Below are 13,743 nucleotides of genomic sequence, written 5' to 3'. Positions count from 1 at the left end.
ACAGTAATCTACTATGGCTGAACAAACAAAGAAAAGATCGATGACTACAGATACAACTTCAGAAATAAGTGAAAATCCAAAGAAAAAGAAACAAATTCGACGCTCAGATGAAGCAAACAGTCTAAGAAGGAAAGCGACCGTCAGAGAGGAAAATCAAGAGTTACAACCGGAGCCAACCGTGGACGTCACACATGCAGCACTGTCTGGATATCTGGGAAGTGTGCTCCTGCAATTACCGTTTATCGCCATAGGAGGCGCCAAAGGGAACGAAACTGAGATCTTCGAGATTACAACTTTAATGTAACATTAGCTTTAATCATTTACAACTTTCACCTTAGATGCAACAAAGGATTGAAGGAAAGTAGAATGAAGATTAAATAAAAATCAAGTTATTCAAATCATAGTCATTCAGATAAGTCAGATAAAGTCTGGCCTCAGGTTTAACATACTCAGTCCAACCTCAGATCTTACTTTTGGACTATCAGGGGGAAATTACAGCCTTTCCATGACATATATTTATATTGTGACAGCTTTTTTGTTCGCTCTCAGAAGTATTTGCAATAGTTTCTTATCATTTATGTTATAATAAAATGTCACCATTATATACTGTATCACACCTAAAAGGGATGTTTGCTCCACATATGTTCTTAATATGTTTATGGATTTCTTATCAATAAGGCACAATGACCTGGCGTGATTCATCCCACACAGCTCATTGTGCTTTACCTCATTCATTTATTTTCCTACATTTCAACCTATAACACAGAAGTGTGTTAGACACTTAGGCGCTTATGAATGACGATAAAAATGAATCTTTAGTATTATGTGGCAAAAAAATGTGTTTTTATCTTTCAGTTGTTTAAAAGGAAAAATACTCTTGAACCACACTTACTGTGTTTCTTGAAAGAGGAAATCCCTTGAATACAACAGCTCTCAGATACAGATAAAAGATGTGATATGCTCTGCTACAAGGGAAATAATAAATGACTAGATCTCATCTTAGAGGGGTTTGTAATGTTAACTGTAGGACTTACTCATGTACAGTATACTTTTTTAAAAGAGGCTTTGTTTGTTATGCATGAGCTGTAACGTCTCTGCTGCTTGTTAAAGGAAGCAAATTGGTCTGTGAACTGATTCCTGCCCTCTCTGGAGGAAGATGTTGTCCTGCACGCTGTTAATGAGAGAATGCCTTTTAATGAGCACAAGAGGAAATTAGCATATCCAATTACTGCAAAGTTCAGGTAGCAGACCCTATTCAACAACTAGTATGCTGAAGGAGCACGTGAAATGGTTTAAAAGGAAGTACAAGCTGGAATATAGATGTACTTCAAGTATGCTAGAGAAAATGTCACTCTGGTATTTTAGGTAATCGACTCATCTTTTTTTGTTTTAGATTATTTTTTAGGCCTTTTCTGCCTTTATTTGAGAGAGAGGTCAGTCGATATTGTTGGAAGCAGGGAAAGAGAGAGGGGGGACGACATGCTGCAAGGGGACGAGGATGGGAGTCGAGCCCAGGGCCGCCGCATCGAAGACTGAGCCTCTGTACATGGGACGCTCAATTTACCCACCGAGCTAAACCGGCGCCCCGACTATCATCCTTTTGTATTTAAAAAACAATACAGTGGCTTGTGTCTGTCATATATAATTAAATAACAGAGCCAAGTATCAGATTTTCTGCAAAAATATATAAGCGTCAAAACTTAACGTTGTTCTTAAAGGGCCAGTTCGCCAATTTTCAACCTCAGTCCTATCATGCTATTATGGGGAGCTAATGCCACCGGTATATTCTCATCGTATTTCAGATTCTGTACCGCTCTGAACCACTGCCTGCAGCGAAACGGTAGTATTTCACTCCAGCGTCTCGCTGGGCCGTTCCTTTCAAAGGGAGGGGCGCAATGCATGCTGGGTGTTGTAGGAATGTAGAATGGACGAAACCACGAGCTGTTTGTACAACTTTCTCCACAGCTATGGCGCCAATTTCAAATATTAATGCTTCTATCGATTACAGAGAACACCAGCTTTGACTGACAGTGACTTTTTCCAGGGGCGAGCTGCTCCTTTAAGGAATTCCCAAAACCAAAAAGTTTTTTATAACCAACTAAGTTAAATGTCTTTACAGTATTATTACACTATTTATTGATGTTTGTTTCCCATTTTAAAAAAATATTATCATGCAAAGAAATGCATTCATATTTTACTTGTGTTTTACAAAAAAAAAGTTCTGGTCATTTTCAGCTAATGAAGACATTAAATCAGGGCAGCTTTTCTCATGGATGGATGCAAATTAAATTGGCTTCCCAACCAAGGCCCGGAGCCACTGCAGCCTTCTGCTACACAGTCACTTTTTCTTCCCCCCAAAAACAGTCTTTAATGTTCATGTGCTAACAACAAATAATGCTAAATATTAAAATTCAAAAGCTAACTTGAAATTGCTTCTCCTCTGAGCAATCCAACATGAGGTCAGCGAAAAACCCAGAAAGCCTGAACTGAAGCAGAGTGACATTTCACAGAATTAAGAAGGTGGAAGGCCTGCCGCTGAGCATCTCTTTGAAAATCTGTGACCTCGGTAATTTCATGTCGCTCCACTTTCCATCCTGACGACAATGATGAGGTAAAAGCATGCAATCTTAAGGAGAGTGCTGACTTGGAACACATTTACCAACAAGACCCAGTTTGACGCTCACTGTACTGCTTTGGTGTGAATTCAGGTCATCCCTACATGAGCATATTTAATTAAAGCAGCACCAATTTAAACAGCTGAGATTCTCTTTAATGAAGTATTGATTGTAAAAACAAACAGCAGCTTCTTGGTGCCAGTTTGTTTGCCTCAGAGAACAGCGGTGGAAAGGAACAATATTTAAAATCGCCTGATTATTTTCACTGTCATCGTAACTCAAACTCTTTCACCTGCGAGGCGAGGCAACATCCTCGGAGTAATTCATCACTGAACACTGTCATGCCTCCAACACGCTTATTTAGGGATTTAACTCTTTGCATGTCCCCCTGAGACACAAATACCTGAGTGCACTTTACTACAGCAGCCAGAAATAGGTAGGGGGTCTTATTATGAAAGGACTTTTTGACAGCTAGATACTTGGCGGGTTACCTTCAGGGCACAGGAGACTCATAGGATGACTAATGAAGACCCTCTCCATTGATTTGGTTCGCCTCATTAGCAGCCGATGTGTCTATCCAGAGCTCTCAATACTTCTTCCTGACATTTTATTCTTTAAAACCTGTGACACATTGCTCCCTGACGTCTTTTTTAAAGCCCTTAGCTCGTTTCATTGCGGGGTAACGTGTCTAAAAAAGCCTGGCTGAGTTTGACAGACCGCAGGATGGACAGGAGGGGGAGACTTGTATTATTCTGACTGTTAAAGCCCCCCTCCTCTATCCTCTCAGGCACGTCTTGCATCCTGTCTTCATGTGCCAGCTGGGGGAAGAGAGAAAGGAAGTAAAGCCCACAGAGGGTTTTGTGACTACCTTCATATGACGTGGCTCCGAGTGTGAAATTGTTGCCACGGTTCACTGCTGCACCTGCGTGGATTCATGTTTCTCAAGGGGCTGAAATCCTGCCAAATTAAAGTCTGTCAGAGGAGGAAGGAGACATTTAAAACAAAGTAGTTATTAAAGTTCTTCTTCTGAGCTCTCTCACAAAAGTACTCATAGTACATTTAGTTCTATCCAGAGGTAATTTAAGCTGCTCAATTAGCCAACAAGTTTGGGTCAGCCTTGATCCACGTCCAGCCGTCCCTGAACCACTGGCGCGCTCGAGCAGTCATCCAGAAAGAGTTTCTGTAAACACCGCTTTTATCCCTCTCAGTGACGTCAACCGCACAGACCCCCAGCAAGAATAAATGAGCCTCAGAGTTTGCAACAAAGAGGGTAATATCACAGCAGTAGCGATCTGTGAGGCTATAAGTCGGCGGAGATTGTGAAGCTTTCATGCTGTGAGAGCAGCGCGCAAAGTTATCACACCAACTGTCACCTGTTGAGGGGAAACAGACAACTGCCAGCACACACACACCTGTGGTTCTCTTCATACTTACACGCACACAGGAAGCATGAAGTAAAGAAGTGAAGCAGGTTTGACTTCTCTTTGAAGCTTTAACATTTTATTGCTATAAAAAGACAATCAGATGCGTCAAAGACATTAAAACACTTTTTTTATATACACAAAATTTAAAATAAATTGTTTTTTATCCAAAATGTAACAAAAATGTTTGTGATCAGCACTGATAACTTGCTTGTAAAAAAAATCTAAAATCAAAGATGGATAAGAATCCTGATGACAAAAGTAAAGAATTGAAATGATGTATATAGTGCACATTTCTGGCAAAGTAAATTCCAGTATTATAAGAGATTTAAAAAACAAAATCACATATAAGGATTGTTGCAGTGTACGACCGAACAATCATCCCAGAGAATTAAAAAATTTGGCACATTTTCAACATTAAAATCAATATGTAAGAAGGCACAGCGCTTTCACGTATCCAGTAAATTTCCTGTAGAGCTGATATTCCAGTATTGCCTGCTTTAGGCCTGAAACAGATCGGAGATGGCCAGGTGTGTTTTAGACACAGACAAGGCTGGGTAAAGAGGCTCAGTAAACCTGTGCTTGAAGGAATGCATCAAAGCCAGACTGCCCCCTGGTGTCACATTAAAGAAAGACACAACACCCTCCTCAAAGTCGAGGAACACTCCTACCCTCTGCAGCCCGTCTGCGTCCACAGGAGCCGTCTGCTTATTGTGCAGAGCCTCCACTTTCTTCCTGTCGCAGGCCAGGCACCAGGAGTACGAGTTGAAGCCCAGGCGAGAGGTGTCCTTTTGGCCCTTCCTCTCTATCTGGCCCTCAGACAGCCCCACCTTCCAGCGGCCCTCGTCCACAGAAACGCTCACCTCCCAGTACCAGCGACCCCCCTCCAGCGCGGAGGAGCCCAGGACCTGTGGGAAGGAGCTGAATCGAGCCTCGTGTTCCGTGTAGACCTGCTGGGTTTCGCTGTAGGTCACCTTCCTGTTGTTTTCAGACAGCTGCAGCTTGGGGTGAGCCGTGTCTGCATCCAAGACGGGGACGGTACCATCTGTACGCAGGGGAGGAAATTTAGATGAGAAGATTAACACTAATTGAATATGCCACCTTTGGTGTGACAGGATGCATTTAGTCCTTTCAGTTTAATTAGCTGTGATTCATCAGTGAGAGGAGAGTAAACAGGTGTAGATACAGAAAGCATTTGTCTCACAGAGCAGTCTGTAGAGGTCTCCATCTTTTCCCGGCACCGTGATGACGACGGTGTCGAGGCGTTTCTCGGTCCACCTCTGAAGACATTTCAGCCGGTCACGATCCACTTCCTCTGGGGCCTCACCCTGGTCCACACAGCTTCCAATGTTACCAGCCCTGATGATGAAGAGCAGAATTAAAAGAGAGCATAAAGACTGTTGAACATACTTAATCCTTGATGTCGTCTCAGAGTTAAACAAACATAGTAAAACATGAAAACAAAAGAAAGTGAAACGGGAAGCAAAGTTAACGGACTGCCCAACTTGTTTCCCAGTAATGCACAAGAACAAAACAAAAAAAAAAGAAAATAAATTAATGAAACAGAAACAAATATACCAAAGATTAAAAAAAAACATGCTCACAATATTCTGCAGTTACTTTAAAGTGGCCATTATCCATTAGCTAACTTAGCTAGACTGGATAAAGCTTATGTTAGAAAAGGGACGCACATGATGCATATCCACATTTTTCATTAACCCAACCAGACTACAGCTGTTATTACTAGTAATACGCCCGTTAAGATACACTTTCTAACCATGTATTTTGATGTGTGCACAACTTAACTGAGGTGAAATAGAAATATTAATTGGTTTAGGAAAATAGAATAAACTTGGAGTATCTATTGATGCAGATAGTTTTGTTATTTTGCTCAGGTTTAAAGGTATAATAAGTAGGATTTTCCTGCATCTATTCTGTTGTTCAGCTTTGCATGGGATGTTTCGGGAGGGGCACTGTTGTGGTTCCATGAGCCAATCACAGCGTATAGGTGAGTGTGACTGGTCCAAACTGGACCCCATTCAGACTGGCGAAAGAGCGATGCAGAGTTGGCCTTCTTTCTGTTGGACAGGTAGGTGCCTCAAACCGGGTAGGACAAAGCTAACCAGCAGTTAGCATGCTAGCACAATGGTAACCAGCGGTTAGCAGGCTATCGCAAAGGTAACCGCGATGCTGTCGGTGTAAGCTAAGCGGGGTGGGCGTGTTCTCGCACGAGAGAGTAAGAGTGAGCTTCTGGTGACAAAGAGCCCAGGAGGAATGTGTTGTTAACAAAACGCAAGGAAAAATCCTACTTATCTGCCTAAACCCCATACGGAAGTTTAATATTATTTTGTTTGTCAAACAGAATAATAATGCATTTAACCTAAAAATACAACGGTAAGACTGCTTTCCAGAATCTGGATATATACTTCTCTGGATAATCCAAATGATCAACATATTTCCTAGAGACTATGAAGTATTCCCAATAAAGCTTGAGACTAACAGGTTTGCTGGTATTTTAAAGGCACACTGCTGTTATAGCTCTGAGATCTAATCCCTCTATGCTGTCAACCCAATGAACAAAAATCAATTCAACTTCATTGTATTGAGTTAGGAATAAAAACAGAGATGTGTTTAAACACATAATTCCTGAAGTACCTGCATTGTTGGACACCACTAGCTGTCAATGGGGAAAACGTATTTCTTTGGTATATAGGTAAACAGACCCTTTAGGACTTTTATACAACGCTCATCTGGATTAAAGGTGCAATTCTCTGGAAGTCCATGCATGTCAGTTCAAAACAGATTTAGGATTTAAAAGCTAAAACGGTCAAGTTATGGTTAAAACATGGCCAGAACTGTACAAGACAACAACTAGTTATGATTTGTATTCTTGAGTTCATGCTAAAAATGTTTTGCTTTTTTATTTTGTTTTATTTGTCTGATTTGTTGTTGATGGTTATATTATGCAATGATTGAAGGATTTTTAACTGTAACATGCAATTTCAAATATTTCTTAAACTTTCATTGCCCAACAAAAGTCTGATGTAACATCCAGTCTGTCAACAGAAGCTTTGTTTTGTTTGACTTTAGCTATTGACATGTTCAACAAAGTGTCATGCAACAAGGTGAAAGTTCAGCAGAGGTCACTTACAGTTGAGCAACTTTGCTGTATTCCTGTAAAGTGAGAAAAAAAAAAAAGAGATTGTTAGCGTTCATAAACGGATAGCTGATCTTTTATTGAACTAAAAACATCCCACACACCGTAATGAAGGCCTGGTCCTGAATGCGCTTGTCTCCCTTGGCGTCAGCCAGCCCCTCCAGCGTGTGGAGGCCTTGCTGGATGGATTGCAGAGAGCTCCTGAGATGACCGAGTTTCTCCTCTAGTCCACCGAGAACCCGGCTCTCCTCCTTCGACACACAGTTAAGAGCCGATTGCTCCTCCTGCTCCAAGGCCTCTTTGATGGCTCCATACTGCTGCTGCACCCTCGCTCGAGCATCACTTAACACCACCTGGACGGACACAATTTAAAACAACATCAAATTAAACAATACTTCGTATTCCAAAACGGTCTTTCCTTTGCAGGTAGAGGATTCTGATACATCACTGTGGGTTTAAAATGAAACCAACTGAAAAGAAATGTGAAAATCTGAACTAAAGATGATCTTTTCTTAAGAAATATGAACTTTAAATGATGGTAAAACATTTAAACATTGTTAAATACTTTTAATGAATTTGAACTAGATGTGTTATTTACCCAAACCTCACAATTCAAGATGTCCCATGCAGATCATACACAGTATATCAACTTTAAGATAGAAAGAAAATAAGAAATATAGTAACTGTCATACTCTGAAAGTCTCTTTCTTTTGTGTGAGATCAGACACTTTGTTCTTCACTTCCTCTTCAGCCTCCTGTAGCTGTTTGATCTCCTCCTTTAGGTTCCCCTGGAGAAAAATGTGCACAATAAAATAACTTCTTTATTGCTATTACATCTATTTAAACTTTCAGCACAATAACTGTGTATTAACGGTGCTGTACCACCTACCCTGAGCTCTCTCTCTGCCTCCCTGATGCTGACGCAGACGTGATCGCGGTGTGAGCCTATGACAGTACACACCGTGCACACACACACTGCACACTGCTTACAGTAAATACGGTTTATCTCCTGGTGCTCCTGGCACCTCCAGGGAGAAATGTCCTCCATGGGAGGAACCAGGGTGTGATTCTGGAAGACGGGGGAGTCCAGGTGGGGACGCAGGTGCTCTTTACACATGGAAGCTCCGCACACCAGGCAGGTCTTCACAGCAGGCTGATGCCCAGTTTTAGGGCAGTAATGGCAGGGCACAGGGCGGGCAGTTTTGCTCTCTAACCTTGGGAAGATGTCAACACGAGTCGGGGGTCCTGAAGCAGTTGCAGCATGTTTGGGAAATATCAGAGATGATTTGCTCAAATTGAGCACTGGCGGATTTTCTTTAAATGGAGTTGAGACCCCAGGGAAGGACTCAGAGTTGGCTGATAAGGCAGGTTTCTTTGGAGATGCATGACTTCCTGTCACATGTGTGTCCTTCTTGGGGGTTGCAAGAGGAGGTGAATCACATAGATCTACTTCATTGGATGTGTCAGAGCCATCTAATGAGATCTCTTCCACTGATTTACGCCTGATCGGCTGGACTGAGATCTCAGGTGGTACATCACTTGCAAGTACTTCATCTCCTGCAGGTACATCCTTGCTGTCAGAGATGTCACTTGAGGATGCGCCATCAGCCCGCTCAGACTGTGTAGATTCAGGGCACACATCTATCCTGGCATCAGTTGACTGGGCAGGTTGATCAAAGGAGGAAGTGGAGGGAGTCTCAGTGTGACTGGGCCGCTCACAGGGAACTTCAAAGGTGGAGCGCTTTGTGTCAGGTTGCTCTGGTGCAGGTGTGCTGGCCTTCCTCTTCCCGAGGAGTCGGCTTGTGAGTGATGGCCTCCTCAATAATGAACTAAATGTGTTTTGCTCATCATTAGTGGATGTGCCTTTAAAAACAGAATAGAAACAGAGCAAAACTGGTCAGCAGGAGAAAATTGACCAAAACACCAGCAAGCTGCGTTCAGCAGAGCACAGTTACACTCAACTGTTAAGCAGCGACTCATTTGGTTGTTTGCACTTTTTTGACTTATACATAACATATACATTATGATTCTTATAAGCTCAATTAGGATAGCTGTCACTTAGTTTCTGTATAAAAACACTTTGTTATATTGATGAGATTGGATAATGAATTTATTGAGTGGTGTGTTCACATCATGGCCGATCCCTGATCCACTCAGTGAGGTCATTATCGTCATCCTGTGCATCTTTACGACTTGTATTCAATGCAAATTTTATTTCAAGCTGCTGCTTGAATCCCTGATGAACCACTCATAAGCAGTAAAAAACAAAGACAATAATGTGAAAGGGGACCTGTTTAATAAATTATGACAATTTATGACAAATGTATAAAAACTGCATGTGCTCACACTTAAAAAATAAATTGGTTAGACCTTTACCCTAACAGTCTATTAGCTTAAGACAACAACAAACTTTGGCCTCAGAATGACTGAAAATTGTAAACAAACTCAGAAAACTCACGCTGTTATTACTATTAGATTACACCACAGCTAATTTGCAGATATTGTAATGATTTGATTTTGACTTGGGCATTTTAGGGGCGTGGATAAAATTGCTTGTGAAGACATTAAGTCTACTGTTTTTGTTGATAAGGGTGGCAGCGATAAAAACCAAGAAGTTACAGAGTAAAGCTAACTACATTAGCATACAACTAAAATTATGTCATAGAAAAATCGTGAGCTTGCTCCATGGGGAAATGATGCTTTTTTTTTTTTTTACGTACAATATCTAAGAAATGACGTTAACTTGTATCTAATAGGAGGCTCTCCATATTGTATCATGTGAGAAAGACCACTGACGTTAGCTAGCTAAGTTAGCATTAGCTAAAATTCACGTTCACACGGACATGTTTAACGTTACAAACCCATCGTTTGATCGCCAGGTGTAGACTGTAATGTTACCTGGAGTATTGCGAGGCTGAGCCCGTCGACTGTTGGTGGGCGGCCGTTTTAAACCATTAGCAAACGGCAGAGTCTGGTACACTGTTTTGCACCTCCACTCCGGACAGTGGTACGGCCCGTTCGGGGTTACACTCCACAAGTCTCCGATACATCGCTGGCAGAACTGGTGGTTACATTTCAGAGTGACTGGTTCCCCGGTCATCTCGTTGCACAGAGGACACCTCGCCGGGGTGTCCAACGATGCCCCCATTTTGTGTTTTTAAGCTGATGTTTGACTTCTGTTTCAGTTTCCGCGATGATGACAGGTAGCAGTGGCGGAGGCGGGGCTTAATGTTTGAATCCCGCTCCCCCTCCCCAGCAGAGCATTTCTTAAAGGTACAGTACACTGATATCTCAGCAGTGGAGCTAGACACATTTAGATCTTATACTAACGTAAAGACAAACAAACACAAATCTTATTATTACAATTCCTGAATTAAAATGTAATTTAAGAAAAAGAACATAAATACTGGCAACAAAGGTACTATTTTATCTTATTTTCCCTAAACGTTTAGTGTTGTGTGAGGACACCATTGGTGCTTTTACCACAATCAATGCAGGAGCTGTTGGAAATGGACATGAGCTTCTTCCTATAAGTTTCCCAAATACCTGTTGACATCTTGTCTTATCATTTTGTTATGGGTCCAACCTAAGGACCTCTATTTTATATTTACTAATTGTAAGTTAAAACATGTCCATTTAACTTATTGTGGATAAAAGCCATGAAATCATGAAGTTATTCCTCATCCCACCCCTCTAAAAGGCATGAGGACAATGAAACACACAACCACAGAAGCCTCACACTAACTCAAACGATGACAAAAACAGATAAGCCGAGAAATTGGATGCTGCTGTAATGCCTTAAAGCATCACTTGGCTAACAATAATGGCTAAATGTGGTATTTTCTTATTTTCCCTTCTCTTTCTCTACCCACAACATTCTTGTCTTTATGGTGGTCTCGACATGTGACCTGGATTAAAAAAGGCTATTGTGACTTGTGAGTAAGAGGTTAATCTTTCATAATCTCAAAGACATTTTATCTCTCAAAGAAACTAAGTTTTCTTACATGTGCCTGGAAGTATCAGAGTTGTGGTCATACATTACAGCTTTTTTTTGAGTTACACATGAAACATTTCCTGATCATGCCCACATCTTTCAAACTTGACCTCAGTTTTAAAGCAGGTTTATAAGAGCCTATATTTTAAAGCAAAGCTGGAATACGTGATAATGCCATCTCCAGAGCCACAGAATATATCATACAATTGACAGCAGGGTTAAGTAAAAGTAAAAGTTATTAAAACTCACCATAACCAAGTGTCAATCTCAAGGGCTGAAAAAAGAAGCCAATGCGGACCTGCCAAAAACTGCAGCTCCTCGATTGGCCACTGGATGCTTGCTCATAAAGTGAGATTTTCTAAAGCCCCACCCTCTCAGCTTCTAACTCAGAAAAAAACAAAACAAAGTACCACTCACTTCAACAAATAAAACATCAAAATGAACAAAATATGACAAGAGCATTTTACAGTGAAAATCTTTATTAAGTGTTCATATATCTTTATAGGAATCTCTTTAATTGTCTGAAGTTAATCTCCTCCATATTTTCTAACTGTTTTGTATCTATAGAATATCTATTTACACAGGAACTTATACACAGGTGAGGCTGGGACAGGCCTGACTGATCCAATAACACAAGTTCCCTCCTCAGTCACACTGATCAATACACATAATACTTTATCATGCTACCCTGTATGTCCCAACGAAACAAAGGGAGAAAGGAAGTCAAAGAGAGAGAAACAGAAAGAGAGAGCTGGAGACAAAGACAGAAACAGACCGATTTAGTTACACAACAGGACGATTGTGTGTGAAGGCTGGCATATCTGTTCACTAGCCTAACAAACTATTGCAGGCGACACATTCATACCAACACTCGCATATGTGCATGAACTCACATGTACTCTCATTCTTCCCAACACACACACACAGAATCACACTCACACGGCAGCTACGAGTCCTGCAGCACACAGTCCTAATAGCCCCCATCACAGTGTAGATAGATACCACAGACTATAAAATATTGATTTCTTCTCAAACTGAAGCGCTGTGCAAAGTTAGCTAGCAGGGCATTGGATGGATTTAGTTAAAACTCCTAGAACATCTTGAATATTCACTGTACATACTTTGTTATACAAGTTTTTTCTCTTTTGGATGATAGTATTCTTATAAAACAGTGTTAAATATATTCTTCTTGTAAATGAGGAGGAACAAAGGGTCGTATGGGGCAAAGAAGAAACTAAGACTTTCATTTCATTGTCAAACATTACATATGAAACACAATAGATTTACATTAATCTGATATAAGCTTAAAATGAGCAATTTTCTTTTTTTTTGACAAATAAAACATGACACACATTCTGACGGTGGTACACACGGCTAAGTGTTAACATAGTTTAATACTTGTAATTACAGAGTTTCTTGATGTCTGAATGTTGTGTATGTGCGTGTGTTACTGAGTTATGTTTGTGCATTGTGTGTTTTTGTATGTGTGTGTGTGTTTGTGTCTGTGCTCGTACTGCAGGTGTTTAATGTCAACCCTGTTCCTTCTCAGGTAGGTAGTGGGTAGTCCATATGCGTCTCAGTAGGATAACAGTCTCTGCCCCTGTGATGGCGTATGAGATGTAGTGCGAGGGTTAGCTCTGTAGACACACTGGGATAAAAGTGCATCGGGCTCCGTCTAAGTGCTGGGGGGATGGTTAAGGGGACTGCAAGCAAGATGGTTGGACTTGAAGGGAAGGTTACACTGGGTTTTTGGCAGGTCGATGTGAAAGGCAGGCTGGCTGGTTCCATAGTATTACACTCCTTCACAGGCACGGATGCCTCCCTCCTCTAAACTCATGTTGAGGGACTGGTACGTCATGAAAACAAACGCGTGGAGATTTAGGAACCTGAAAGAAGCACAGACAGAGGAAAAGTGTAATAAAGTTTGTAAGTAAATTCAAATTCCAGGTACTTGTCATACACTGGAGTGTTTCCATCTCAGCTACATTAAACTTCTAGTACTCCACTACAATTCTAAGGGAAAGATTACATTTTTAACAGCTATAGCTACTACGTAAAATTCAGTGTATAAGACACTCTTTTAATAAATAGTTTTAATCTAAAAAGTGGGCTGCGTCCTAAATACCTGTGTGACCAATATACCAGTATAAAATGCAGAGAGAGGTATGTTATTGTGTTAGGGTATTGAGCCCAGATTAGGGGTTTTATTATCCAGCTGAAGCTTCGTCACAGACATGCGTCGTCATGATTGCAAGTGCAGCCGCCATCCTCATAAAGGCTGTAATTTGTGAATGTCTTTCAAATTAAAATACACTGAAATGGTGTTGAAATAACTTGTATACATGTTTTTATTAGTAGATAGCTATAAAAAACCTTTCCCCCTCTGAGATACTCCCAAAAACAGACTGCGTCATATATTCAGGTGGGACTTATATTCAGGATTTTACGGTAATTTTTTTTCACAATTTGAGTTTTCATTAAAAAACATAGAGTCAGAATATGAAACAAAGCATCATTAAATATTAAACCAGTAGTGGCCCTTGTCATATGACAGAT

General features: G+C 40.9%; 2 protein-coding genes across 2 annotated transcripts in view; both read right to left on the bottom strand.

The window, feature by feature from the left end:
* Window positions 1-4,236: 4,236 nt before the first annotated feature.
* Window positions 4,237-10,380, bottom strand: LOC138613168 (tripartite motif-containing protein 14). Its single transcript, XM_069686776.1, has 7 exons — window positions 10,092-10,380; window positions 8,083-9,056; window positions 7,886-7,981; window positions 7,298-7,546; window positions 7,188-7,210; window positions 5,241-5,395; window positions 4,237-5,081 (listed from the first exon to the last, which is right to left on the bottom strand). Exons 1-7 carry the CDS (start codon window positions 10,339-10,341, stop codon window positions 4,537-4,539), a joined length of 2,292 nt encoding a protein of 763 aa, XP_069542877.1. The 5' UTR covers window positions 10,342-10,380; the 3' UTR covers window positions 4,237-4,536.
* Window positions 10,381-11,648: 1,268 nt separating this feature from the next.
* Window positions 11,649-13,743, bottom strand: part of LOC138613511 (LHFPL tetraspan subfamily member 3 protein-like) — a 28,767-nt gene continuing 26,672 nt past the window's right edge. The window contains exon 4 of the mRNA XM_069687201.1: window positions 11,649-13,073. The gene's annotated coding sequence lies outside the window, so the exon portion shown is untranslated. The remainder of the gene's footprint in view (window positions 13,074-13,743) is intronic.

Source organism: Semicossyphus pulcher, unplaced genomic scaffold (genome assembly GCF_022749685.1).
Source record: "Semicossyphus pulcher isolate SPU_LCO1_2020_fin unplaced genomic scaffold, fSemPul1.0.p SCAF_8, whole genome shotgun sequence".
Classification (NCBI taxonomy): domain Eukaryota; kingdom Metazoa; phylum Chordata; class Actinopteri; order Labriformes; family Labridae; genus Semicossyphus; species Semicossyphus pulcher.
This window is presented reverse-complemented; position numbering and strand designations above follow the sequence as displayed.